Genomic DNA, 27,901 nt, shown 5'->3' on the forward strand with positions numbered 1-27,901 from the left:
AGAGACTCAATCAACTGGAATAGTTTAATCAACTTCACGCTAGACATTGACAAAGGTAAAAAAATAATGAGACGATTCAATCCCATGTATTGACTGTACAATAGGAACCATCCAAGCCAACCAGGTGCAGTTATAAATAAGGCAATAATCCGAAACCCGAACATATACCTATGTAGGGTTGGGGTAGGCCTCGGAGGGGGTTAGGGTAGGCCTATGAGGGGTTAGGGTAGGCCTATGAGGGGTTAGGGTAGGCCTGTGGGGGGATAGGGTAGGCATATGTAGGCCTGCCCTAAGCACTTATCTCCACATGTATTTATTTACACAACATTGCACATGCAACAATAAATATGAATCAATAAATAATAACCATGGCTGTTCCCCCCCCCCCCCCAGCAGAACAGAGTCTCAGGTGTACAGTACCCTTGGTTTCCATAGCGACACCATGCTGCTCTTCTCCTTTACAGTATTGTTGGTTTCCATAGCGACACAGCGATGCTCCTCTTCTACAGTCCTCTTGTTTTCCATAGCGACACAGCGCCGCTCTCCTCCTCTACATCCAGGGAGGAGCCCCCCCCTCCTTCTGAACCGGCTGTGGTGGAAACGAACACGCAAGGGTTAGGGACACAAACACACACACTCCTGTTGTTCTGGATAAGAAGAGGAAACGGGAGAAGAACCCGGAGCTGAATCTCTCAGATCAGGGATGGAGTGAGGATCACGTTCTCCATCACCAGTGATGATACAAAATGAGACGAAACATGCAGGGTGTGACACCCAATAAGTGATGACAACGCAGGTGCCATCATAAAAACCCCTGGTGGAAATAAGTAGACCAATTCCTGCACTAAACCCAGGTCAACCAAACAGAACTCCCAGTCCAAAGCCCTAGTCCCACACTAAACCCAGGTCAACCAAACAGAACTCCCAGTCCAAAGCCCCAGTCCTGCACTAAACTCAGTTAAACCAAACAGAACTCCCAGTACAAAGCCCCAGTCCCGCACTAAACACAGCTTAAAGAAACAACTCCCAGAACCAAGACCGTTGGGCCCAGTCCCGCCTTAAAGCCAAGCAGCAACATTTGGTCCTAATAAGACACTTCACTTTCTCTTCCTATGACTCCTAGCCTCTACAGGGCTAGGTTAGGCTATGTTAATATTCTCCACCCTGTCACACCCATGAGTTAATTGCTACCTGTGGGTAGTAGAGCTAGCCGAGGGGTTTGGACAAGTGCCAGCCTGCCTGCGTCCGGCTTCATTAGTGAACCCGTGTACCAACACACGGAGGTGTGCATGTTTAGGACATGGAATTTAATCAAGGGGACACCGGGGACCACGTGTCACATGCCTCCTTTATTTAGCTCTTACCTTGTTGAGCTCAGGAAACAGTTCCAGAATGGCAATATCCAGCAGCACATACGTCAGCTGAGGGAGTGAAATACATATTTAGTGACTTTGCAGAGCTCCTGCACATCATGAGGTCTCTTTGGCTCCCGATCCGTATCTGTGGGGATCTAGGTGTTGAGCGGTCTCACCTGTTTGTTTAGGGCTCACCTGTTTGTTTAGGACTCACCTGTCTGTTTATGGCTCACCTGTTTGTTTAGGGCTCACCTGTCTGTTTAGGACGGGCTCACCTGTTTAGGACGGGCTCACCTGTTTGTTGAGGACTCACCTGTCTGTTTAGGACTCACCTGTCTGTTTAGGACTCGCCTGTTTATTTAGGGCTCACCTGTCTGTTTAGGACAGGCTCACCTGTTTGTTGAGGACTGGCTGCTGCAGTCCGTCGTACAGCAGACGCACCCCGTTGTACTTGGCTTCCTCTCCGATGCATTTGGCAAAGAAATCTAAGAGAAGGTGAAAAGAAGAGCGGTCATGAACACAAAGAGCAGAATGTGTTCCCATGCGTGTTAGTCCGGTGATCCTCTTCTTCTGAGGAAGGAACGCTCACCTGGGATGAAGAGCATCATCTCCTCAAAGGCCTGCTTGGACCGCATCTTCTTGTCCTGAGCAGACCTGGGCTGGCTGGCCTCACAGAAAACAGAATCTATGGAGAAGAGGCCGTGGGGTTAGACAGTGAAGAGGTCAGGGTGTTAGACAGTGATTCACTAGAAGCTGGAGAAGAGGCGGTGGTGTTAGACAGTGAAGAGGCGGTGGTGTTAGACAGTGAAGCGGCTGTGGTGTTAGACAGTGATTCACTAGCAGCTGGAGAAGAGGCCGTGGGGTTAGACAGTGAAGAAGCTGTGGCAGTGGCGGCTGGTGATAAAAATGGTTGGTGGGACGCAGTAATAGAAAAAATAATAATTTGGTAGATTTGATTTCCTGTATTCTGGTGCATTTTGGAGATGGCCACTACCTATTACCTACTATTCATTCAGATTCATAGCCTACATCCTGACTTGCATGGTCTAAGCTTACAAGCTTACCAATTGTTGTTATTATGATATTGAAGCAAATCATGATCACTGTCCTATAGCGTCCATTTTTGTGTCTCAATGGCTATTTCAAATGTAGTTAGAAATATGGGACAGTTGCTTTATATTGTTTATATGCTACAGGCCGGAGACTAAGTTAATATGGAACTTACTTGCTCCTTTTAAGTATAACATTGCTTGGGGAGTCCAATTCCTCCACTGAAATGGGTGGAAAGTGCTTTTACAACTCTCCTAGTTAGAGATCCATCTCTTCTCTGCTGTAGTTGTGTTGCGTGAGTGTTGCTGAGGGAGGTAGCCTATTTGATTGATTTGCTGAATTGTCCAATCATGTGGTGATAAAAAAAAACAGAAAAGCCATACCATTGGCCAGGGGCACACACTGGTGCGCCCCGATGGCGATTTTTTTTGCGCCAATGAAAAGCCGTCTCTGCTTGATAGACAGCAAAAAGTTTGCGAGCTTACGTTGACTTCAACTTGGCCGGCGCCCCTGACCTGAAGGAGGGCTTTATTTCGAATGACCAATAACTAGCATAGCCCAAGACGTTCAGACGCATTTAAATGGTTGCTGGCAGTTGCAAGTACAATCTAATAATAATTAAACGAGGATAAACGCTATGTATTTTTGTTGATTTATTTTGTATGTATAATAGTTTATTCAAAGTTGGCAGATATATTCAAGTGAATATTTCACGGAGGGGCGGCGCCCTAGTGCCCTCTATTGGCCAGCCGCCACTGGGCTGTGGTGTTAGACAGTGATTCAGTAGCAGCTGGAGAAGAGGCTGTGGTGTTAGACAGTGAAGAGGCTGTGGTGTTAGACAGTGAAGAGGCTGTGATGTTAGACAGTGAAGAGGCTGTGGTGTTAGACAGTGAAGAGGCTGTGATGTTAGACAGTGAAGAGGCTGTGGTGTTAGACAGTGAAGAGGCTGTGATGTTAGACAGTGAAGAGGCTGTGATGTTAGACAGTGAAGAGGCTGTGGTGTTAGACAGTGAAGAGGCTGTGATGTTAGACAGTGAAGAGGCTGTGGTGTTAGACAGTGAAGAGGCTGTGGTGTTAGACAGTGAAGAGGCTGTGATGTTAGACAGTGAAGAGGCTGTGGTGTTAGACAGTGAAGAGGCTGTGGGGTTAGACAGTGGTTCACTCAGAGCAGACTGTGTTCATCCGAACCACCGGTGTGGAGGAGCTAGCCTTAGTGTGCTCTCTCTCGTCTGATTCACTTTCTTAGTTTTGAAAAAATAAATAAAAGTGTTGAATTGGTGAAAAGGTGAAGATATCTTAAGGTCATCTTTAAAAGCCCAGGTGGGTTTCATGCTCTCCATTAGTTCTTAACGTGTGGACCAGGCCTGTGCCCGGGGTGTACCTCTGAGCAGGGTGATGAGGGAGACCAGTGGCTGCTCCTGCACCACGCGGCCCAGCCGGGCGCCCAGCCAGTGGTCCACGTACGCCTCCAGCGTGTTCTTCACCAGGATACGACCGCCCATCAGCAGGTGGTGCAGCCAATCAGGGATGTGGAACACCACCCGCCCTGCCGGGGAAAGGTAAGCCAATGAGCAACGAGAGAACAACAACGTACATGTGGGCCGATGAGCAACGAGAGAACAGAACCACAACGTACATGTGGACCAATGAGCAACGAGAACCAAGATGTACATGTGGACCAATGAGCAGAGAGAACCGGGATGTAAATGTGGACCAATGAGCAACTAGAGAACAGAACCAGGACGTACATGTCGGCCAATGAGCAGAGAGAACCAGGACGTACATGTGGACCAATGAGCAAATGGTTCCTCTGATGTCAACCCACCAAAGAGCATCAGAGCCCAGCGTTGCTGTAAGTTTCCTGTTTATTTATCCTCTATAAGTACCATTTGTAGCATTCTTCTATTCCTAGTTTTATAGCGATGAACTGTGACTGTGTGTGATTGTGACAGCAGTGTCCCAGGACATGATGCGTACCTACATACATGAGGTAGTCATACACCCCCTCCACCGTGATCATCTCCATGAAGTAGTTCTGGTTGTGTCTCTTCTCCGCTGCCTCCGAGCGACTGGCGTTGTTCTTGAAGACGTCGGTGAACAGCTGGTTCAGAGTGAAGAAGATCAGCACACTACAAACTTTTCATAATGATAAGAACCTGAGTAAAAAACATGTTAGTGACGTTACTTTAGGTCTTTGTCCAAGGTCAAAGTTGTAACACAAGAAGGCCCAAACATCACTGAAATAATGAAATGTTGAAATAAATGCGCAATAGTTATGTGCAATTATGTTTTAAACCCTGACCTTGTGACATGAATAACATGATGCAGTGGCAACAAATATAATTTTTATCAAGTTTTCTATGAAGCAGATCAAAAAATCCAACTGTTGTGTCACAGAACTTAAGGTAGGCAAATTACTCTGAGCTATATAGGGGTTATGACCCCTCATAACCCCACCATGCAGTGGGGTTATGATGGGTCATAACCCATGCTTATATATATCAAACTGTATTTTTGCACCTGTATATTTGCACACATTTTGTACTGTTATCTATGAGTAACAGCTATATGCACATGGACCATCCATTCCACTGTTTCTATCCTAGGCTATGTATTGTGGCTCATGTTTTGTATAGGTGGGATATGTATGTATACATGTGTTGTGTTGTGTTGTGTGTATGTATGCTGGCTGCTGGAACACCTCAATTTCTCTGCTGGGATGAATAAAGTATATCTTATCTTATCTTATAACCCCGCCATACAGAAGTAGAAGAAGCAGCCCGACCTTCTTGTCGTTCTCGGAGGTGGGGCTGAGGATGGTGAGCTCTGGTCGGCTGGGTTTGGGTTTGGGAGCCTCACAGGAGTTGAAGAAGGCCTGGATGAAGGGCTCCAGGTGCTGGCCCTTCTGCAGAGTCACAACACAGCAGGGGGAAAGAGCATTGGCATAGGGAAGGATGTTCATCTACACAGAGAATAATATGCTAACTGGTTAAAAGTGTGCAAAGAGTATGACTGGGCCAATCATTTACCTCCTTTATCAGCTTGCTTGGCACTGACTTAATGATTTTACCTGTGAAAGAACAGTTTCGCACAGTGAGATACATCTTTCATCTCATCAATCCCCTCCAGACACATTCCCTGTACTAGGGTGTTCTACCATGTTCTACAGTGTACTACAGTCTACTGGGGTGTACTGGGGAGTTATACCGTGTACGGGGGTGTACTGGGGTGTACTGGGTTGTACTGGGGAGCACTGGGGTGCTCTAGGGTGCACTAGGAGTTTACACCCAGTAGTTGACACCCAGACTCAAACCCTGTCCATACGGTACCCAGGTTGACGTCCGGTAACATCTTGTCCAGGAACTGGGACTCCATGCTGTGAGGGGACAGGAAGTCGGCCAGCAGCTGGCTGTTGATCAGCTCCGGGTGCTGCAGGAGCTTCTGTGAGGGGAGAAGGGGGGGGGGGGGGGAGAGAAGGGGGGCACACCAAGAAGCAGATGTTGTTGGTGCTTTCACCCAAAGGGTCTCAGCAAACCGTGCGTACATCCTCAGGTCAGGCTCTAGCTGAGCTCAGCGGGACCATCATTTTGTTTATTCTTGGTTTCTCTTCTTGTGAACATCGTTGGTCTGAGGTGTTTGATGCCCGCTGAATGCATGTTTGCCTCCCTGCTCAGCCCTGCCTGCAGCAGTGCTCTGTCCGGCTGAGGAGGGGCATCCCATAATGGTCACAATCTACTGAAGGTCAAACCTGGAGATACTCCTGGAAGTCCTCCCGCTTGGAGGTGAGGAACTCGTAGTTCTTTGGGCCGATGATCCTCTTGGAGGGCAGCGTGGCGTCGGGGAACGACCCTGTGATTTTAAATAGAATATAAGAAATTATATATAGTTGCATTAAGGTCCTTTCTGCACATACGTACACTTCATTGGTATTAAGAGGCTTAATGGTCTGTTCCTATCTATCTATCTATCTATCTATATAGATATATATCCATCTATATATATACACTTCCATCCTGGTGCAGATACTAAACGTGTTCTTCAGAGACGTAGAGACCCACCGTGGAACTCTGTGAGCTTGGACTCCAGAACGTAGAACTCCAGATACCTCCTGTACACCGACCAGCTCTCTGTCTCATGGCCCACTGCACACAGACAGACAGACAGACAGACAGACAGACAGACAGACAGACACCCAGGAAAACACTGTTCAAAACAACATTCAAACAACTGCACCAGTCAAGGACACCAGAAAGCATGCAAGTAAAGCATGCCATATCAGTCAGTCAGTCAGAGACCAGACCTCCTGCCGCCCAACCCACCCCCTCCTCACCGGCCTTGCGGTCGCTGCGCTCCACGTCAATGCAGAACACGGGCACCCGCTCGCGCTTGACCTCGTCTTCGTAGAAGTCCACGTAGGGGATGCTGAGGCTCCAGGCCGACAGGTTCCGGGGGGTGCTAGGCGTGGAGACCGCCTCCACGGGGGAGTCGTCCTCAAGCACCATCATGGCCTCCTCCACCTGCAGGGTGGGGGTGGGTGGAGAAGAAGAAGAGTCAAAGAGACAGATTAGGAGGAAATCCTTTATAATGAATTAAAAATAGGGTAGAGCTATGAATAATTAAATATAGGGTAGGGCTATTAATAATTAAAGATAGTGTAGGGCTATGAATAATTAAAGATAAGGTAGGGCTATGAATAATAAAAAAAATAGGGTAGGGCTATGAATAATTAAAGATAGTGTAGGGCTATGAATAATTAAAGATAAGGTAGGTCTATGAATAATAAAAAATAGGGTAGGGCTATGAATAATAAAAAATAAGTAGGGCTATTAATAATTAAGATAGGGTAGGGCTATGATTAAATGAGCAGCATTGCCACCTTGTGGTAACCTGCAGCATTTACCAAAGAAATACTATTTTTTTGTATTTTTTTTTTAATCGCGAAAGATGGATTTAGTAAAAGCGGTATAGGTTTTAAATAGAAGAGATTGATCCTGGAAATCAAAAACAGTTATAATAAAGCAGAGCCACCCCTAGCATGTTGCTGACCAAGGCCATCTCTTAGCCCTAGGGTAAGAGAGACTAGAGAGGGCCCTACCATGTCGTCCTCCCCCTCCACCGGGCCGTAGGAGGGCAGCATGGCCCCCTCCATCGTGGTGCTCTTGAACACTCCTTTGATCTTGCTGCCGATCTTGCTGATTCCGAACGACTCGCCCCGTTTGGACGTGTTCCTGCGGGGGGGGGGGGGGGGGAATAGGGAGTCAGTCCTAAAGGCCCCCCAGGAGGAAACCAGACAGGTCTGAAGCAACAGGAGGGAGGCGAGGGAAGGGGGGTCTGTCAAAGGCCGATCCGACGGAGGGGAGGAGGGACGGAGGGAGGAAAGGAAACGGGGGAGGGATTAAGGAGGGCAGGGGAGGGGCCACGGTGCAGGTGTTGTTGCTGTGCGGGGGGGTTCCGAGGAAGTAAAAGCCAAACAGGGCATCCGGCCAATCGTGGGGTTGCAGCGAGCCGACAGCACATCACAGGCGGCGAGAGGGAGCCAGCAGACCGATGGGACACACGGGGGATGGGGAACTCAGAGCGCCTCATTTGAACACAAAGTGTTCAAAGTGCGAGCGCAATGGTTGGTTTCATGTCTCTTCTGGCATTTATTTGAGGAAAATCCAACAAGCTCAACTCAACAAGCTTAAGCAAAGTTACCATCACGCCGCACAAAGGCACGTCCTCCGTCGACATTCAAACCAACTGGACTGTAGAAGAGGAACATGACAGCATGGAGAAGAACAGGAGACAGCTTCCATGCACAGGGGGTCCGTGCACACAGAAGGGGTAAGCGGACGGGGGGCCTCGTGGAGGGACACGGACCACGAGGACAAGAGGACAGGAGCGCTCAGAAAGACATGGAGACAAAGAGACATGGCGACATGGAGGGACAGAGACATGGAGATGTGGAGGGACGGAGACATGGAGGGACGGAGGGATAGGGGGATGGAGATTTGGAGACATGGAGGGATGGAGACATGGGGGGGACGGATCTCGGAGCGGTGGAAGCACCACCACCTGCACTTACTTGGGGGAGGTGTGGCGGTGGGTGAGTGGGCCGTATGGGGAGGTGGTGAAGGTGGCATGGAGGGGGTTGAGAGATGCGGGAGATGAGCTGCCAGAGGCGGTGAAAAGAGAGGAGGACAAGGAGGGGGACTCGGGGCTCCAGTCCCAGGAGCTATGAGGAGGAAACGATGACCGCCTCCCACACAGAGAGCATGAGAGACACACAGAGAGCATGAGGGACACAAAGAGAGCATGAGGGAGACAGAGAGCATGAGGGACACACAGAGGGACATAGAGACCCACAGAGAACATGAGAGAGATAAAACATGAGAGACATAGAGACACACAGAGAACATGAGGAACACACAGAGAGCATGAGAGACATAGGGCACAGAGAGAGACATACGGACAGACAGAGACAGAGGGCATGAGAGACATAGGGACACACAGAGAGACAGAGACACACAGAGAGTGCGTGACACAGACAGACACACAGACACACAGAGAAAGAGAGCAAGAGAGAGAGACAGACAGAGAGAGAGGGAGAGACAGACACAGGTCATATGGAGGGCAGAACAACGTGAGGAGAGTGATGGACGGTCCCTGAGGCCGTCTGTAGCGGTAGTGTGGCGCAGTGAGGGGAGATGAACGGGCAAAGAATGGATGTGGTTCGTGGTCAGAGGATGGAACAACAACAAACTGAATGTCTATCGGCCTCCTCCAGAGCCTACATTTCATTACAAACCCCTAAATAGTAATCATTATGCATCACGCACATTATGAACTCCCTGATTTCCCAAGAAACCAACATATTGCTCACGGCAATACGATCCGACTGCAGGCCGGCGTGATGGCATGGTTGGGGTTAGAGGGTTAGGGTTAAATGGTCTGTCACAGCGTGCAGCGCAGCAGCAGCGATGCTAACCAGTGGGTTTGTTTTCCTCCCCAAACTGAGGCTATGAGCTACTTACCGGATGTCATCCAGACTGAGGCTATTTCTGAAATAATATGACAGGGTTAGTGGCATAAAGACCACAGCCCCGAGGTGATGATGAAACACAGCAATCACCATCATATTGTGCGCGTGCGCGTGTGTGTGTGTGTGTGTGTGTGTGTGTGTGTGTGTGTGTGTGTGTGTGTGTGTGTGTGTGTGTGTGTGTGTGTGTGTGTGTGTGTGTATATTATGATATCTATCAAACTAAATTGCTTGGTTCAGAAGAGTTGATTTAAAGATCTGTATCATAAGGGCTACCACAGTGTTAGTCACACACACACACACACACACACACACACACACACACACACACACACACACACACACACACACACACACACACACACACACACACACACACACACACACACACACACACCTGCTCATCCGTGAGTTCCTGGCTGGAGACTCCGCCCCTCTGAGGAGCTGGCGGAAGTACTGCAGGAACAAGGGAGAATATTATTAAATAAAATAGTATATTAATTATCATTATATATATTTCATTTTATTACATTATTATTTGATTATTATCATCCAGGCCCAAGGCCTGATTATGGTCCCATGTTCACGTAACGCAATGACCACGCAGACGCTTCGACGCAGTCGTGGACCTGTTTTGGTTCTGCGTCAGGTTTTAGTGAGCGGACCAATCACAGCCCTTGCGGCTGCGTCGCCTCAATGGAAGGTAACAGTTTTTGGGAGGCGCACATCAGGCCCTTGCGGTGGACGCAAGGAGGGTCCGCAAGGACGTAACAGGTCCGTAACCCCCTTGCGTTGCATGAACGTGGGACCATAATCAGCCCTTAAGTTGCTGCTGACCCCCCGAAACCAAAAAAGTAACAGCTATTCATACAGAAGTCCTGTAATGATTTAACACTCGTCCTCTGAACTGTGCACTGAGACACAACAATATGCACTATTTGGCAACTCATTTGATCACTCAGAAAGTGATCAAATGATCAAATGATCAAGTGATCAAATGATTACCATGACATTGTTAAATAAATGCTGACCTCGTCACTGTGACAGAACATGGGCGTGAACACATTCTCCAGAAGAGACAGGACGTGCTCGTAGGCTTCAAACAAACATCTCATGGTCTGGAGCTTCACCACCTCTCCGTATGGGCCTTCTGCAACTGGGAGATGAACACACTGCATTATTAATTACATGTTAAATATTCCTCACTTTGGGGGGGGGGAAATGAATTCCAACATCAATTATGACTTAATATTATTCATGGGTGAGGCCCTGTTAAATGATGGATGTGGAACAGACAGTTGGGTTAGGAGTTTGTTACATACTGTTGGGTTAGGAGTTTGTTACATACTGTTGGGTTAGGAGTTTGTTACATACTGTTGGGTTAGGAGTTTGTTACATACTGTTGCGTATCTCCTCCACGATGAAGGAGTGGAAGCGGATCTTGTCCAGGCTCTCCTCCAGGCAGTAGGTTGTGTAGATCTTCCTCACCTCCTCATGCAGCAGGACCTTCTGAGCGTCTGAAAGCTCAGGGCTCAGGATCTGATCGTTGAACTCCTCTGGAAGTTCCAGAGAGGAGATCATATGTAAGAAAGAAGAAGGTTCCCTCTAACCCTAGGGTAAGGGTAAGCCCTCTAACCCTAGGGTTATGGTAAGCCCTCTAACTCAGCCTGGACCATCAACATACATGGACATACAAATGACTAAAATAATTAGACATAAAGTATATCTTTATGCACACAGCAGGGGCAGTAGCAGTATAAATGCAAGAGGTCAAATGTTATTTGACGGCTGAGGTAGACAGAAGTTCCTGTAATCAGTAAATGCAAATTATTGAGATTATCAGTGTCCAAACGATGAATAGAATGACGGCCATCATGAACCACACTGCGGACTGACAGCCAAGGCTTATTTTGCAGTTCTGAACATAAATGTAACACATTTAAACCTGAAACTGCTTTATGCGTGTGCACCTCGCCTGGTTCATGCTCTTCATCTAAGTTGGAACTTCTACTGGTGGATGGGGTGAATGTTTGGATTTACCGACAGTGAGGCAGAACTGCAGAACGTGGACGGCCCCCTCCTGCTTCAGGAAGTTCATGAAGCGGAACAGGAGGTCCTGCTGCTCCCGGATCTCCTTCAGCTCCAGCTTCAGCACCTGCAGCATCATACAGGAGATACAGATGATTCCACTGATACCTCCCCGGCGGACCGCCCTAGTGGGTGAACTGTGAGGGACAGGTTCTCAGACAGGTTCTCACCGAGGACTTCTTGTTGCGCGGGTCGGAGTAGCGTTGCAGGAAAGGAACCAGAGCTGATGTTGGTTCTGTAGGCTCTGCGGGCTGAGGAAACACACGCTGATCTCAAGACAATAACCAGATAAACACACGCTGATCACCTTCTCAAGACAATAACCAGATAAACACACGCTGATCACCTTCTGATCACCTTCTTACACAGGCTGACCACCTTCTCACAACCATAACCAGATAAACAGAGGCATTAAATGTGCATCGTGCAAATCATACATCTCTGTAATTTGATTGCAATCTTCACAATGGGAAATAATAAACATAATAACTTTTTTGACAAATGCAAGAAAGATATGACATTCTATGTAGCTATTGTTCAATATATCACATCAAAGTAGCATCAAAATGCACAGAATGCGTTACACTTATATCTGAGTGCACACACTTACGGGAGAGTTGTCGATTAAAAGCAAGATTAAATGATTCACTGTGTCCTAAAGAAAATCAAAGGAGAAGTCATTGATTAGTCAGACATGGCTTCCTTTATAGCCACATGGTATGAAGGAATGCTATAATAATAAATCATATCGTGATCATCATAATATATATCATCATATCATAATCATGCAACACTTGTGATGGTCAACACACAAAACAAGAGGGTCTGATAATAATCAACTTGGAACTTTGATTAATTTCTGGAAATACACGCTAATGCTTGGATGCACTACTCTGATAACTAGGACTACATGGGTGCCATGCAGATAGAGTTCTACGTGTGACTCACAGGATCAGCCAAGTAGTCCATGGAAGGAAGGAACACAGAACCAGCCAGCACCTCCCTTATCAGGAGGGTGAGGGATCTGACGAGAATGCAAAGTTAAATGAGACCCTCAAGGCGAATGGTGTGAAACAAGTTAATCTAGCATATTCTAATACATTTGTGCACAGTACAGAACACAAAACATGTTTAGACACCACTGAAGCATTGCAGCAGTAGCACTGCTTTCTCTGAACGATGCAACCCCTTCCTACTTCTCCTGCCATGCGTCTCCTCAACAACACCATCACCCAGACACACATTCACCCTTGAGGAGCTCATTCCAGCAGCCAATCAGAGAGCCCGACGTACCTGCAGTCCAGCGCCTTGGGGGGCAGGATGTAGGGGAAGAGGATCTCCGTGAGGTTCCGGAGGTACAGCAGCTCGTCCCGGCGGCTGCGGAGCGCCATGTGGAGGTCTGGGCCGTACTCCTCCAGTGCCGCCTGCTGCAGGAACTCAGCGTTCTTCACTGGGAGGAGCAGGGCGTGAGGAGAGGAGGAGAAGGGGAGCAGGAGAGGAGCAGGGCGTGAGGAGGAGAGCAGGAGGGGAGCAGGGTGTGAGGAGGAGAGCAGGGCGTTAGGAGGGGAGCAGGAGAGGAACAGGGTGATAGGAGTGGAGCAGGAGGGGCGCAGGGCGTTAGGCAGTATTAAGGGAGCTGCAATGTACTCTTTTGGGGTGATGGCTAGTAAAGGACTGTGCTCCAAAAACAGAAATGATGGAAAGGATCCCTACAGAGAAATACAACTTCTTTCGTTTTTTTCAACGGATGCCTATCTGTTTGAACCCAGAACCTTTCGGCCGGTGAGTCCAGCACCACAACCACTGGACTATCCTCTTCCTCAACCAGAGGAGATGGCTGGGCTCCCTCCGGCTTTGGTGTCCTGCAGTACCATTCTGCCTGGCCAACTAGAGGAGACGGGCTCTCTCAGGCTTCACTGTCTTCAGTACCTTTCTGCCTGGCCCTCTTCCCAACCAGAGGAGCTGGGCTCTCTCAGGCGTCAGTGTCCTCACTACCTTTCTGCCTGGCCTTGCTGATGACCTCAATGTGCTTCATGGAGACCTTCAGCAGCTTGCGTGTGATCAGGGCAGCCACGTCCACCTGAGACAGAAACATCCCGACGTCATGTTAGGACGGACCTCGCTGATATTGGTATTGTTTGTGGTTGTTTCTGTTATCAACACCTTCTGGGTTCGGCGGACCAACACGGCCGCGAAGAAACGCAGCGTCACTCGCAGCTGGTCCACGAAGGCCTCGTCGTCGGTGATGTCTCTGGACAAAGGGAGCATCAGACTCATATCCCCCACATGCTGGGTTCATCTGGACTCATGTCATGTCTGACGCGTGAAATAAAGCACTAGACAAAGAGACAACCGTTACCTGTACCAGGGATACACAAAGTTCTCCAGAACCAGTTCAAGAATCTAGAACAAATGAAAGAAAAAGAAACAACTCAAGTTAAAGTCAGCTTCATTGTCAATTCCAAAATATGTGCCAGACAAATAGAGGAATCGAAATTGTGTTTGTCTCTGACACACGATGCAATAAGGAGAAAAGGAGAAAATTAGGTAAAATATAGTAAATATAGTAATATTTACAATAAATAAATTCTAAATAGTGCAAAGGTAAGGCAAAACAAAACAGTATATATAAAATATATGTATATATGTATATATAAAAAGTAAAAAAATAAGAATGTGATAACAAAGATATCAATTAAAACAGTAGGAGATGTATTAATCGTACTGGACCTCTGAAAGGGAGACGTCCACCTTGGAGGGGACCTGCAGGTCCAGCCAGGGCTGGTAGTTCTCCAGCAGCAGAGTGGGTCTGAGGATCACCAGCAGAAGAAACATCTGGTCCGTCATGAGCTTCAAACTGTGGTCATCATAATATCTGGACTTTCCACTGAAGAAGCTGAGCTACCGATGTGTTAGGGGTATCCCCGGTGTATCAGGCTTAACTCAGTAGGTACAAGAACACCCCAACATCCTGTCCTGCCATTAAGGGAGAAAGTAAACCCAAAAATAACTCCCAGGTGAAAACCCTTCTCTTTGGGTCTGGTGAACACTCCTTGAGTGAGTGTGACGTGCACTATCTATAATGGCGCCATATTTGTTTCAAATAGCATTAAATCTGGTGGAACAGGGGTTCCCCTTTAACATGGGGTCATGGTTATGGTCAGGGTCAGGTTTGGGTCAGAGTCTGGGTCAGGGAGGTCACTCACCTGTGTCTTTTGCATTTGATTTTTCCACACACAGCACAACTGTGACCCAGGGGGAAGAGCTCCTGTTGATATGACTAGTCAGAGAGAGAGAGAACATCACCACCCAGTATGTAAAGCAAATACTTAGCATAATCAGAAGCAGTTCACCGTTATAGTTCCATAAACCAGTTTGTCTCCAACCTCACAACCACATCTCCTACTCGGCCTATCAGACAGACCTTCGGACCCTCACAGGCGTACCTTGATTTTTGGCCTAATGGACGTTAGGACGTTGGGCAGCAGCGACTCGGGTCCAAGAGAACAGTAAAACGTCACCACTCCAGCCAGAAACGACCAAAACACCATTAGTATGTGAAGATATCTGTGTATAGAAATACAAAGATTTATTTTGCTGCGTAGAACCAGTGTTCAGACAGTTACTACATCTACGGCTCGGATCACGTTAGACCGGACCTGTTCAGCAGGACGGTGGACAGTAGCAGGATCACCAGCAGAAAACAGAACACCGGGTATTGACGGGCCAGCTCTCGGACTGCTTCCAGCCGAACCCCGTTCCTCATCTTCTGCAGATAAACTCGGATGAACCCCATGTTGTCACCGCACAGATGTGCACTGTTAGTATAAGATCGCAAGGTGGAGAACGCGGTTAGAACGGATACCAATGACTAAAGCGTAGAAAAATACATTTTCATTCAAAAAATACATGTTATTTTTTGCGTCACGTTAAAGATCAGCTGCGACTCACCATCTGTGTTTTGTTGTTGTCTCTGCTCGATATGATTTGTATTGCAGACATGCGCGGTGGCTGCAGCAGGCGCGCAGTAAAGACGCACGGCGGCCGCCTGACGACGCGGCAGTGGACAGGTCAGTCGTTAAAAGAAGACTATTTCACATTAGGTTTTTATTATCATCTGTGCATTCCTGGTGCCATGTGTGTGGGTTTCTATTTGAATGGTCGCTGATCGGGAGCCTCTGCAGGCCGTGCGTGCTGAACTTCAGCCATGATGTCATCTCCGCCCAGTTCGGCCGCAGCCCAATCATTTGCAAAGCGCTCGGACTATTTCAATATCGAGTGGCTCTCCTGATGTACCGAGGTGCATTAAGAATTACAGGCTGCATAACATTTGATGTAGCAACAATATCCCTTCGCAATAGGCTTGATATCCGGTGCAGAACATAATTGGTTCATCATCAGTGCTTCATCCACAAGCCTTACAAATATAACGGTTCTTCCTTTATTTAATAAATAAATCACAATTGTGATTAGACCGCAGAAAAGAGTGAAAAGGCGGAGTAAGTAGATCAAAACATATGGCTTGTGGACCAGAGTCTAAACTAGAGTCTGGACAGGTTGGAGATCAACATCCTGGTGACTTCTTTATGATCAGGAAGATGTCATTCCAAACAGTACGACACAGATAGAAATCAAAAACTTTATTACAAAAATAAGTTACACTCACCTCCATTTTACAGTATAAAACAATTTATTTGCAGGAATGCAAAAAACGTTGTTGGCCACCAACAATAGTTTAAAACTGCTAACATCTTTTTTTCAAAAGGTGGTTGTAATGATTTTATTGAAGAGGGAGTTAACTGTATACAAAACCGGGGATTGAATAGCACAGTTTCCTTTTTGCTATACCTGGAAATAGAAATCATTCTCTGCAGTATCCCTTCTCCCACGGCGTGACGCTGATCCCCCGCACCAGGACACCAACAATAGGCACACATTTCGCGATGGCGGGGCAATATGGCAATTAGTATTCATTCAAGAGAACCTTGAAAATAAATATGAGTGACTTGCGGCGGTCAGGTGTGATCTGAGATCTTACATGATTGGGACGATTACTGGGTTATGGTGTCTGACATTATTCTGTTGCTTCATTGGTATTAATATAAAACAAATCCACTAGAATAGAGTGGTTCCAAAGGGACACTGCAGGGCGTATTAAAACAAAGTTGGATGCCCCCTGTGGTGTTGAAGCCTTTACAAAAGTAACTTTTTTTTTCCTTTTTCGAAAAACTATACACCAGTAACTACATACTCTGAGCGCCACTGCTGCCGCTCAGCTCAAAATAGGATGGAAGCAGGGCTGGTTCCGACTCATCTGATGAGATTGTTTTGCATGCCCAGTTTGACTGTTTGCAGTGTCAGAGCCGCAGCTAAAACGCCTATATTACATTAAGTACATTGTTTTGTTTTGCGCTGCTGCTCTTGTGCATATTTTGTAGGGTAAAAACGAGCCCTGCTTCCATCAATATAGTTTCCCTATTTACAGCACAGGCCGGGTAGTGAGGTAGTCAACCAACCCTTAAAGACGAGCTCTGAAAAGAACAACTTTCCTGGAATGCCTGACTTATCCAGCCAGGTGGGTACGCCCTAAAGACCTGCAAACGTTCCTCCAAACATCCAAACCATTAAGATTAACAGGATATTCAGACAATTAGCACAAAAATATACAATAGCATCAAGCTCCTTTGAGCCACTTCAAACCTAAGAAACTTAAAAGTGCAAATTCTTCAATAATTATTTAAAAATGGCATGTTCTGGGGCGGGGAGAAGGGCGATTGTTGGGGCAATACATGGAGCATGGTATGGAGCTAGGGGCAGGGAGGAACAAGGTGGGGCAACAATTCATTATCCTCCGGCATTTTCTTTTCCAGGTGGCAGTTAGAGGGGGGGGGGGGGGGGGGGGGAGGAGGGGGGCTAGGAGATGCTTCTTCAGTAAGGCTGGAATATCGTTGGAACTTTTCGTTGAAGTTTGTTTTTCTATCAACATCCATTGCAGCTTACGGTGTAACCCCACACAGCAAGTCCGTCTCCACGTGGACAGGTCAGGACCGGCCACGCCCCCGCTTCCCTGCTGGAACCAATCAGAAGACGGATCACATGAGACACATCACCCCGTCACTCACCATGGGATGATTCAATGGAGATGGAAAGCCGCTACTAGTACTGGTTCCCCCCAGAACACACCTTGTGGCAGCGCTGGAGGCCTGAGTGTGTCTAGTTCTGAAAGAAGACACCCCCTGTCAGGGTTTAGGGCATAAGGACCGTTTCAGATGTCAAGCAGTCCAAATGTTATTCAACACCAATATTACTCGTCTTCGGTGGCAACATAATTTAATACAAATGCTCAACTTTAAAGCAGTTCTTGGCCCATGTCCCAATCTTTGGACAGAAGCCACAACCTATGGACCCCTGCAGTCCTTTCACTTCTGCAGCCCTCTCATTAGGAACCTTTTGAAGACGTTTAAGGTAAAGCTAATGTTGCCGTAACAACAGAACAATACAAGTGAATGGGAGAGCCTCCTTTACCTCAGAGTCTCTGGGTCATCATGCTCCTTACACCCTCACTGTGAGCTCACCTCTGCTGGTTTCATTATCCTCCTCATACCCTTACTATGAGCTCACCTCTGCTGGTTCCAGGACCTCCTCGCTGGGAGAAGCTGGCCCGGCCCCTGGGCGTGGCACCGCCGCGGCCCCGGGTCTGGCTGGTGCCTCCACGTACTCCTCCTCCGCCTCCTCCACCACCACCGCTTCCTCCTCCTCCACGGCCTCCCCTTCCTCTCCCGCTCACTTGGTAGTCGTCGTAGCCGTAGTAGGGGTCGTCGTAGCCGCCCCGGTAGTTGTGGTAGTCGTATCCGTAGTAATCATAGTAGTCTTCGTAGCCGTAATAGTCTGGAGGGTAGGAGTAGCCTCCGCGGCCCCCCCGGCCCCGGCCTCTGGTGGGCGGCGGCATGTGTGGGGGCCCATAGTAATAGTAATCGTCATACCTAGGAGAGAGGCACACAGTGGTTAGAGATCCACCCGGCTGAGAGATTCAACAGGTCCTAGCCCAAGGTGCACCTTATCCTTACATTTGTGTTTTGGCCGCTTGTCGTAGCGCTTTGCGCTCTTTCCTCTTCTGGTCGGGGGGCTTGGCGAAGACGATCTCTATGTGTTCCCCCTCCAGGTCCTTTCCATTGAGGTCAGCCAGAGCCTGTCAGAGCATGACAGAGGGACAGAGTTGGAGAAGGTCCTGACTGGCTGCAGCGCCCTTTAGAAGGAGACTGAACGTTTGAAACACCTTACCTTCACCGCGCCGTCCCTCTCCTCAAAGTGAATGAAGGCGTAGTCTTTCAACTTCTTCACCCTCTCCAGCTTGCCAAATTGACTGAAGGTGTTTTCCAGGATCTCCTCTGTTACTGTACTGGCTAGGTTCCTCACAAACAGAACCTTCACCTAGAAGAAATCATTCAAAGGTTAGTGATGAAGGCTGTCAATTTAGCCAATTGCATGTCGCTAAAACTCTGATTACATTAGAGAAGGACTACAACTGGCTCATATTGTGAGCGTTTATACTGCGTGACCGGTTCAGCCAGGGTCAACCTTAGCCTACTGCATCCTACCCTCCAGGACTTAACCATAGCCTACTGCATCCTACCCTACCCCATAGGACTTTAGCTTAGCCTAATGCACAGGACTTAACCTAAGCCACCCTACCCCACAGGACTTAACCTAAGCCTAGTGCATCCTACCCCACAGGACTTTACCTTAGCCTACTGCCTCCTACCCCACCCAACAGGAGCTCACCTTGGCCATGACCTCCGGGTCGGGGTCTTCGATGGGGTCAGCCCACTCCACCGTAACCACGTTGCCCCACACCTTCACCTTGCCACTCATAAGGCGGCGGCGGGCCTGGGCCGCTGTCTTGTGGTCCTCATACTCCAGGAAGCAGAAACCGCGGTTCTTCTTCTTGTCGTCTGGCTGGTGGTACAGGATGACGTCGTTTAGGCCCTCTGTGACAAGGAGAGATTAGCAGGATTTATTACAGGGGATGGATTTGCTTAAATATTAGCATACCACAACCGACAATTTCTCTTGCTGTGAGGATTACCTAATAATTCTATTTTTTATGATCAAAAAATGATAATGGCATGCAAGATAAAACCAATCAAGTGACAGGTCTGAAGTAAAGAGAAAAACATTCTAGATGCCAAAAGTCTTTGTCCAGTCAGATCTTAGCGGTAAACCGTCACAGCGACCGAAGTCCCTCGGTGATACATTAATGAGGTCATCATTTGGACACTAAGAACAGTTAATGTACTGGCATCTGAATTAAATACCCATTTAATGATATAATGACTAATTTAACTCTTTAAACTGGGTCATTAAGACCAGTAGCCAAACCATTGGATGATTTAATTTTTTTGTTGTACTACTGTTGCACTAACCGCCACATGGACCTACCTGTGACTTTTGCAAATTCCTCCACAATCTGCTCTTTTGTTTTACTCTTGGGGATGGACCCCACAAACAGTCTATTATTGGCCACAGAGATGCAGACACCGATGTGTTTGCCTGGTCGAATTTCATTGTTGTTGCACTGTAAAAGAATGGAAACCACAAGAATGAGCAGGCCACCGGTGTAAGATGGTAAGTCGGTTATGATTCCATGTTAGCATCAATACAAAAACTTAAACCCTCTGGTGTTACAGGGATGTGAGACGGGCCAGAGACGACGTACCAGTTTGACGGCCTCCTGTGCAGCGTCTTTAGTGCAGAACGTGACGAAAGCGTAGCCTCGGTTCAGGCCGCTGAGAGGGTCCATCATCAGGCGAAGGTCCCAGATAGGACCGGCCTTCTCGAACAGCGGGACCAGCTCGTCTTCAAACAGGTCTCTTGGGATCTTGCCAACGAATATCTGCCCGGTCGAAAGAGATAAGATTCAATCATAGGAAGAATTGGGACCCAAGCTGGGGTTGTACTGGCGTGTGTCCTGTCAGGTCTTAGCGGTTAGTCATCAGTGTAACCAAGATTACTACAGAAAAGACAAGATCATCATTTGGACACCAGGAAGAGGAGGCTGTGATCAAAGAGGGCCATACCTCTGTACCAATGGTGGGCTGCACCCCGGAGTGAGCCGACTCTGGGGGGGGCCCCCCGTACTTCCGCTGGCCTGTGGTCACATCGAGTGTGTAGCCAGTCCTCTGCAGCAGGGCCTGTCAACACCATGGAGGGTTTAAACGCAGTGAGACTACCGCTCTTCAGGGAGAGCAGTTTAAATATAGTGTACACCAAGTGGATGGTCAGCAGTCTTTGTACTTGACTCCAATGTTGCTTTGATACAGTCTACTTCCCAAATATATTCCAACATACAGTCAAGTAACAATAAAAGTTTCCAGGGTTCAATGTGGACTCACTTTGATTTTGGCCTCGTCCGGTCCTTTATTGGAGTCTGACACTTTGGTCCCTTGTTTCTCTCGCTGTCTGTATGTCTTCATAACTCCACAAAGAAAGGCACTTTTGTTCTGCAAAGGAACCAGAAGAATGTATACCACCAGAAGAACTCTTCCACCATCTCACATTGTGGCAAGGCTGTGCTGAAGAATTCGTCACGAAACCCCAGCTTATTAGGATCATCCAATAGGATGATATGACCAGTGTCACCATACCTGAACATGTGAGAGGTCGCTCTCCTTGAACTGCAGCAGGACTTGCAAAGCTCCGTCCTCGTTGAACTCCTTCAGGGCCTCGATCGCCCGGTCATCCAGGTCACTGTGTGACACCAGTCCTGTTGGCAGCCGAACGCACAACATACACAACAAGCAGCTGACAATTAAAACCAAATGGAACTGCATTGCCTTTCTACGATCAGGATTTTAGGCCAACTTGATAACGCAGTAGGCTTTTATGTTGTGATGGACCAATAACCCATTATAATTCTGGTCTAATGGAGAAATGTTTAGAACGCAGGCTGTACTTTATTCCCCAACCAGTATTTTTTTACCCCACTAATCATAACAGATGTGAGCATGAAACATGATACGCATGTTCCCTCTATGGTGTGGCTGCAAGCTCTTAATCAGTCTGCCAGCATTGGGGTCTACAGAGGCGCCATCACCTGTCCCAAACTGCCACCAAGCAGACAGCTGCTGCTGCTATTGTTTCTGATTTGTCCCCATCTGGTTGACATAGCAAGGCAAAGTGATTTCCCAGTATTACACCCAAGTCCCAAAATGACCCCTGGATTTGCTACTGAAACTCCCCTCTGTGAGTGTGTATATCTTACAAAAGTGAGTAGGGCAAAGTACAGCCTGTAACCATATGCAGGTATTATTTTAACCGTCTTTTTAGAGCCGTATTTAAATGGTGATTAGGGCCAGGTTAATATAAATCCATCCAATTGTCCACTATTGTTAGTCCTGAGAATAAGAAGAAAGTGTTATTACAGTGAGAGGGACAACTTAACAGTGAATAACAATGCAACTTCACTAGAAAATGGAATAATTCACCCATTGTCATGGCAATAGCCAATAAACAAAGTGTAGCACTGCAGTACCCATTTTGGTAGGAAACCACAAAAAGTTGCTTTAAAATAACCAATTCCCACATTCAAAAAGGCAAAGAAGATGACAGCACATGCAAAAGTTTGCATCAATAAAATGCAAGTATATGAATATACAGAGACATTCATTTGTCTTACCTGCTATGTAAATTTCATCTAGTTTTTCAGCAACTTTCTGTGGTAAACCAGCTTCTAATAAAGTCTGGAAGTGCTCAGAATGGGTAACTGCAGCAGAGGTGTCCATTGGTTCTTCTGGACCATTTCCATTAATATGTTCTGTGGCCATGTCTCCAGAAATCTGTGTAAAGGCAATGAGCCAAATGAATACGGGAACCTGGGAACATGTGGGTGTTGTGTGGACAAACGGCTTGTACATGGGGGGGGGGGCAAAATCATGTATTTAGTGAATTATATTTGCAATGTATAAACTTGGCTTGAGCACAATTATGCAACAGAGGACCAATTTCAGTCAATCAGACCTGCCCCAAATATGTATACAGCACGCAAAAAAGGTTAAAGTTTGTCTTTGTCCTCATAACTACAATAACACTGCATTAAGCTAGACATAACTAATGTCAATTTCATAGTGAATTAATTGTCAATACACCTCCGAAAGTTGGTAATACCAGTTGAATATTTGTGAATACTGGATTCTCATTTGTTTCAAAGTTCGTGCATGTGGAACCAAGTCGCTGTTGTAGCGGTCCAATGTATTCTCCAAAGTACATGTTAGCTCTGCTGCTGCCTCCAGCAGGCTAGATGCTCATCCACGTGTTCCTTCAGCGGCTGAGCCCCAGCTTCCGGTGGCTGACCAGTGAACAAGCATGTATCATATAGCATACTGTCTACCAAAACTGACAACAAATCTAACTTGAATTCATATGAACTGGAACGGTGATTCTATAACTAAAGTTTTTTATTTTACGGATGCGGTACAAAATTAAGACATGATGCAATTTGCTATTATTTATCATTGTTCGTCAGTTTCTGGACTGAGGGCCAATAAGCACATTAAAGTGGTTCCTTATCGATCCAAGTTACTGCACATGCTTAACGTGTGTAGAGCAACATCTTCCACGATGGTCGAATAACATTTAAATGCAGCCCCCAGGGTATATAAAGACAGACCCGGCCACTTTAACAACCCATCCGTGCATCGAGACGTACTAATATTATTGCATATAGCAGCAGGCTTCAGTCAGAGGGAGGGGCTGGTTAACACGTTGGTGCTAGCTAGCTAGTCTGCACAGCTAATGCTACTGTTGCCTCCTCTTTGGTTAGAAGTACAATAACAAAGCTCATCCATTGTAGTTTGTTGGAAGTTGGTCGAAATAAACATGATATCATAGTGTATCCACGTGTACACGTTAAACAAACAATGAACCATAAAAAGCAGCACCACACAGGAAGCTTGTTTTCAGCAGCTAACGCTAGCCACCGTGACAATGAGCCGATCTGTCAGACGGGCTAGCTTCACTTAGCATCTTCGCTAGCTCATCTGCTCAGCATTTACATCAAGTCCTTCCTCAAACGCAATGTAGCGATGTTAATGTATCGATTGCTAAACCAAGCCGTACACCGTGGCCGTCATCCCGGAGGCCCGCTAAGGCAAAGCTAGCTGCGGGTCCGCAGCGTGCCGCCGGAGGGAGAGTCCATTTTCAAAACGCCGGCTGGAGAACTCAGCCAGTTCACATTGTTTCAAACACCAGCACCGCGCACACTTCAGCAACCAACTTATCAACATTCCTACGACTAATTGACATGTGCCATACCTGCCGATGGATCACCAACTTGTGTTGTGTTGATAATTTCGGAAGATAAATGTGATAATAAAAAGAGAAAAGTGTAAAACTCCCGGCACTGGTCCGGCTCCAGTCATTCACTCTTAAAGATGTAAAATGGCTGCCACGTTCACGCCGCGAGTTTTGTCTCGTCGACGGGGTTTCTGGGACCCCGTTTCACGGGCTGGCCCTGTGCTCTACTGTACAGCGATACCGCGTGGTCCGCTCTAGAGACTGAACTGGGAATTAGAGGGAATCAAGTAAAAACGAATTAGAGGCTGTTTCCACAAGTGAATATGAATTAGAAGCTGTTTCCACAAGTGCATATGAATTAGAGGCTATTTCTACAAGTAAATATGAATTAGAGGCTGTTTCCACAAGTAAATATTAATTAGAGGCTATTTCCACAAGTGGATATGAATTAGAGGCTGTTTCCGCAAGTGAAAAGGAATAAGAGGCTGTTTCCACAAGTAAATATGAATTAGAGACTGTTTCCACAAGTGAATATGAATTAGAGGCTGTTTCCTCAAGTTCCATAAGAGGCTGTTTCAATAAATTAATAGGAATTAGAGGCTGTTTCCACAAGTTAATACAAATTAGAGGCTGTTTCCACAAGTAAATATGAATTAGAGGCTATTTCCACAAGTGGATATGAATTAGAGGCTGTTTCCGCAAGTGAAAAGGAATAAGAGACTGTTTCCAGAAGTGAATATGAATTAGAGACTGTTTCCACAAGTGAATATGAATTAGAGGCTGTTTACACAAGTTCCATAAGAGGCTGTTTCAATAAATTAATAGGAATTAGAGGCTGTTTCCACAAGTTAATACAAATTAGAGGCTGTTTCCACAAGTAAATACAAATTAGAGGCTGTTTCCACAAGTCAATAGGAATTAGAGGCTGTTTCCACAAGTAAATAGGAACTAGAGTTGTTTCTATAAATATATAGGAATTAGAGGCTGTTTCCACAAGTAAATAGGAACTAGAGCTGTTTCTATAAATATATAGGAATTAGAGGCTGTTTCCACAAGTTAATATGAATCAGAGGCTGTTTCCACAAGTTAATATGAATTAGAGGCTGTTTCCACAAGTAAATAGTGTACGAATACAAGTAAAGTATCATAGTGGCCCCCTCGTTGTGATACTACAGTGGTATGAATATTTTGTATAGGATGATAAGAAAAGTATGCAATCTACTATATACTGCTCTACTGTGGTCTAACGTTAATACAAAATACAACCTGTACTGTGCAATATCCAAAGAGTAGCCAAATGTTTGAAACTGCCTTTGAAATATTAAGTCTCTTTCATATAAATTTGTTAGGGACGCGGTGCATGGTAAAATATATTTTTATTTATTTACCATATCAATTTTGTGGAGAAAGAATGTGTATGGTCGTCTTAGAACGGATTTTAAATAAGTTAATAAACACATACACATACACCTACAGTAGGCTTGGGGTCTTCCAGGGTCTGTGGTCCCACCTGCCACCACACCGGGTCACTCTCGTAGTTAATTTGGTACGTTGGACCACAAAAGAACTTGGTCCTATTCCAGATACACATTTGACTCATTGTTGTAGGAAGAACACAGCCATCGGATCATGGCACAAACTCCTAACCTCATCAATAAAAAGGCACCAAAAAAGGGTTGTGACGGAAATTCAGTCAGGTACTGAAATGCAGCTCTTTTCTCCAATAATTTTCTTTTATGTAGCTCATCATTTACACTGAAACAATGAAATGGCCTGTCTTTATTGATGTATTAATAGGTTCTACCTTATGTTTATTGTTGTTTTGTTCAAAGGCTTCATTACCAACACAACCAGGGTCACACTAAAAGGTCAACTCAACTATGATAAGATACTCATTGGTCTGCATCTATCGGCAGACAGGTGGATACACTGTTTGAAATGAATGTCCAATACTCATTTGGTTTCTCCTTTTGTACACAAACACTTTTCAATAAGTTACCATATCCCCTCATATGCTCATGTTAAAAAATACATATAAATGGTTGTTGCTTTGCTTAAGCAAAGCAATGGTTTGCTTAACTTATTCTCAATATTAGTAACGTCCATGCCCTGCGTCATCACGGTACAGTCTGCCACCGGTGGTTTTAATCAGAGGAACACTTTGGCTCTCATTGAGCTGGGAGGATCTAGTTTTCCTTCTAGCATTATGCATGCACATTATGTGTCCAAGTGTAAACTTTAATACAGTGGCCCAGAAAATTCATGAACTAATGACCCCCTTCCACTTGCTATGACAAGACCAATGATAACCACCCAGTTACCTAGTAACCCCTCCCCCGGGATTAGAAGTATTCGGTCAGGACGGAAGGATGATTAGAGTGTGTTTTGACTTCTCGTCGTGGGTAGGCCTACTGGTCCTTTTTTCCGAGTGATTATGAGCCAGGTAGCTAAGTGGCTGCTGATTCAGGGAGATCTCCGATAAGGTGGTAGGATGTTATCTAATCCCAGCAGTGTATATAGACTCAGGGGGCGCCTGTACACGGTATTGGAGCCACTTCCACCAGCCAGCATCATCCTAGAGAAGAGGTGGGTTGCTGCTGAAGTTGTACTTCTCTACAATGTTTTTCTTTTTTGTTGTTGTATAATTTAACCTATTTTTTTAAACTAACATTAACATAACATTAACTAAATGTCATAGTTTAGAGTTTATTTTTTAACCAACATGTTTATGTCTCTGCTTGATATTATAGTTAACATTCACTTCCACCATGACGGCTTCGGTGAAAAGTGCCACGCTATCTGCTCTCCTGCTGTGTTTCCTCCTCTACATCGCGGACTCGTATCAGAATTCAGACATGTCACGAAGTAAGACACCTGCTGTCCAATAATAGGCTACTGTCCAATATTAATTCAACATTTTATTGTATTTTTGGATGGAAATGTGATACACTTACAATCTAAGAAACCTGGCTATGGACTGATGTATTATTAACGGGGCTTAATAGAATATAGCCTTTGTATGTATGCTTTGCAGGATGCATGTTTTCCATGTCAACAGAGTTTTTGTTAGGAATATCCACGTTTTCATTTTGGGTTATTAATGTAAACGATAAAGAGTAGGACTAAACCGATTTTACATCAGAATGACGCCAATCATAAAAACCTCACCTCAAGTTTCTTAGGCCTACAATCTTGTTAATATGTTAATATATTAATCTGCGGTCATTGATGGTTTCCCAGTGGGCTGTGGTGAATGTACTCTGAAGATAAACACGCTGTTCTCTCGGGAGCGACCGGTGTACCAGTGCAAGGGCTGCTGCTTCTCCAAAGCGTTCCCCACTCCCCTGAAGTCCAAGGATGCCATGATCGTGAGAAAGAACATAACATCGGAGGCCACCTGCTGTGTCGCATCACGTAGCACTCAGGTATGTAACAACTATTTCATGAAAAAATAATTATTGTGTTCAAGGGACTGAACTAAACTTATATTGTAATAACGTATTATTAAAGCTGTAACACATGAGATGAGATACACATAATTAATCCATGACAGACAATGTGTGCTCACACAGCAGCATAATTACAGGACAGTCAAACCATTTAAAAGGAGATAAAGAATGTAAATGACCCAAGATGTGAATGTACACGTAATTAAAGTAGAGGCCATTGTTATTTGCTTCATTTCTGTAACGTGGCAGTGCTTGTACAGCAGGATGTGATACAGCACATGAATGTATAAACAGCTAACCTACCACTTCTCTATGTCCTTTTTCAGACCAAGGTTATCTTAAAAGGAAACGCAGAGTGGGTGAAGAACCAGACAGCCTGCCACTGTGGTACCTGCCGTTACCACAGACAGTAGAGGTGGAGACTTCAGCTCGTCCCTGTTTCTGGAAAATAAGTTCAGCAACAGATTGTCTTCATGATGTGCGCGTGCCTTCACTCTTCTAAATGTCTGCAGCTCAATATGCACCTCTCTTGTGTAAATACAATAATATCTCTCAGTAAATGATAAATTATAGAAATAAACTTTGTTAACACATGTAGACTACATCTTCACTTCTTTGGTGAGCCATGGTATTAGGTACCTGATTTC

General features: G+C 46.1%; 3 protein-coding genes across 12 annotated transcripts; 1 reads left to right on the plus strand and 2 right to left on the minus strand.

Annotated features, from left to right (window-relative positions):
• Nucleotides 1-16: 16 nt before the first annotated feature.
• Nucleotides 17-15,681, minus strand: snx14 (sorting nexin 14). 4 transcript variants are annotated; one of them, XM_084482282.1, is made up of 30 exons: nt 15,466-15,681; nt 15,174-15,332; nt 14,961-15,081; nt 14,721-14,794; nt 14,245-14,323; nt 13,874-13,917; nt 13,678-13,765; nt 13,510-13,594; nt 12,808-12,964; nt 12,463-12,538; nt 12,125-12,169; nt 11,685-11,765; nt 11,467-11,581; nt 10,827-10,982; nt 10,458-10,582; nt 9,824-9,882; nt 8,473-8,622; nt 7,501-7,633; nt 6,736-6,922; nt 6,464-6,547; nt 6,154-6,254; nt 5,735-5,846; nt 5,435-5,475; nt 5,191-5,310; nt 4,383-4,506; nt 3,787-3,951; nt 1,945-2,040; nt 1,749-1,840; nt 1,365-1,421; nt 17-589 (listed from the first exon to the last, which is right to left on the minus strand). In XM_084482282.1, exons 2-30 carry the CDS (start codon nt 15,308-15,310, stop codon nt 551-553), a joined length of 2,943 nt encoding a protein of 980 aa, XP_084338408.1. In that variant the 5' UTR covers nt 15,311-15,332; nt 15,466-15,681; the 3' UTR covers nt 17-550. The 4 variants fall into 4 exon arrangements, with proteins under 4 accessions (XP_084338408.1, XP_084338407.1, XP_084338409.1 ...); XM_084482281.1 differs by having other exon boundaries at nt 8,473-8,646; XM_084482283.1 differs by lacking the exon at nt 12,125-12,169 and having other exon boundaries at nt 8,473-8,646.
• On the plus strand, nt 15,212-27,748 carry cga (glycoprotein hormones, alpha polypeptide). Of its 2 annotated transcripts, none has more exons than XM_084482292.1 (5): nt 15,212-15,334; nt 15,513-15,584; nt 26,556-26,670; nt 27,046-27,230; nt 27,581-27,748. In XM_084482292.1, exons 3-5 carry the CDS (start codon nt 26,574-26,576, stop codon nt 27,665-27,667), a joined length of 369 nt encoding a protein of 122 aa, XP_084338418.1. In that variant the 5' UTR covers nt 15,212-15,334; nt 15,513-15,584; nt 26,556-26,573; the 3' UTR covers nt 27,668-27,748. The 2 variants fall into 2 exon arrangements, with proteins under 2 accessions (XP_084338418.1, XP_084338419.1); XM_084482293.1 differs by having other exon boundaries at nt 15,234-15,353.
• Nucleotides 16,140-23,957, minus strand: LOC311362441 (heterogeneous nuclear ribonucleoprotein Q-like). Of its 6 annotated transcripts, none has more exons than XM_084482287.1 (13): nt 23,824-23,957; nt 22,190-22,349; nt 21,159-21,277; nt 20,907-21,014; nt 20,592-20,705; nt 20,231-20,407; nt 19,954-20,089; nt 19,297-19,502; nt 18,796-18,945; nt 18,582-18,703; nt 18,136-18,497; nt 17,698-17,733; nt 16,140-17,581 (listed from the first exon to the last, which is right to left on the minus strand). In XM_084482287.1, the coding sequence occupies exons 2-13, from the start codon at nt 22,335-22,337 to the stop codon at nt 17,556-17,558; spliced, it is 1,704 nt and encodes a 567-aa protein (XP_084338413.1). In that variant the 5' UTR covers nt 22,338-22,349; nt 23,824-23,957; the 3' UTR covers nt 16,140-17,555. The 6 variants fall into 6 exon arrangements, with proteins under 6 accessions (XP_084338413.1, XP_084338412.1, XP_084338417.1 ...); XM_084482286.1 differs by having other exon boundaries at nt 16,140-17,584; XM_084482291.1 differs by having other exon boundaries at nt 17,698-17,750.
• Nucleotides 27,749-27,901: the final 153 nt, after the last annotated feature.

This window comes from Micromesistius poutassou (genome assembly GCF_964030765.1).
Source record: "Micromesistius poutassou genome assembly, chromosome: 17".
Taxonomy (NCBI): Eukaryota; Metazoa; Chordata; class Actinopteri; order Gadiformes; family Gadidae; genus Micromesistius; species Micromesistius poutassou.

What these genes read in the sequence shown, in the direction of transcription:
- snx14 (XM_084482281.1), bottom strand. Translation starts at nt 15,310, where the DNA reads ATGGGGTTCATCCGAGTTTATCTGCAGAAGATGAGGAACGGGGTTCGG. An exon ending in TCCACCGTCCTGCTGAACAG is followed by an intron (nt 15,082 to 15,173) that starts GTCCGGTCTAAC and finishes TTCTATACACAG; the next exon opens with ATATCTTCACATACTAATGG. An exon ending in ACTTCCAGGAGTATCTCCAG is followed by an intron (nt 5,847 to 6,153) that starts GTTTGACCTTCA and finishes CTCCCCTCACAG; the next exon opens with AAGCTCCTGCAGCACCCGGA.
- LOC311362441 (XM_084482286.1), bottom strand. Translation starts at nt 22,337, where the DNA reads ATGGCCACAGAACATATTAATGGAAATGGTCCAGAAGAACCAATGGAC. An exon ending in GCGACCTCTCACATGTTCAG is followed by an intron (nt 21,015 to 21,158) that starts GTATGGTGACAC and finishes GTTCCTTTGCAG; the next exon opens with AACAAAAGTGCCTTTCTTTG. An exon ending in CAAGCGGCCAAAACACAAAT is followed by an intron (nt 18,498 to 18,581) that starts GTAAGGATAAGG and finishes CCTCTCTCCTAG; the next exon opens with GTATGACGATTACTATTACT.
- cga (XM_084482292.1), top strand. Translation starts at nt 26,574, where the DNA reads ATGACGGCTTCGGTGAAAAGTGCCACGCTATCTGCTCTCCTGCTGTGT. An exon ending in GAATTCAGACATGTCACGAA is followed by an intron (nt 26,671 to 27,045) that starts GTAAGACACCTG and finishes ATGGTTTCCCAG; the next exon opens with TGGGCTGTGGTGAATGTACT. An exon ending in TCGCATCACGTAGCACTCAG is followed by an intron (nt 27,231 to 27,580) that starts GTATGTAACAAC and finishes GTCCTTTTTCAG; the next exon opens with ACCAAGGTTATCTTAAAAGG.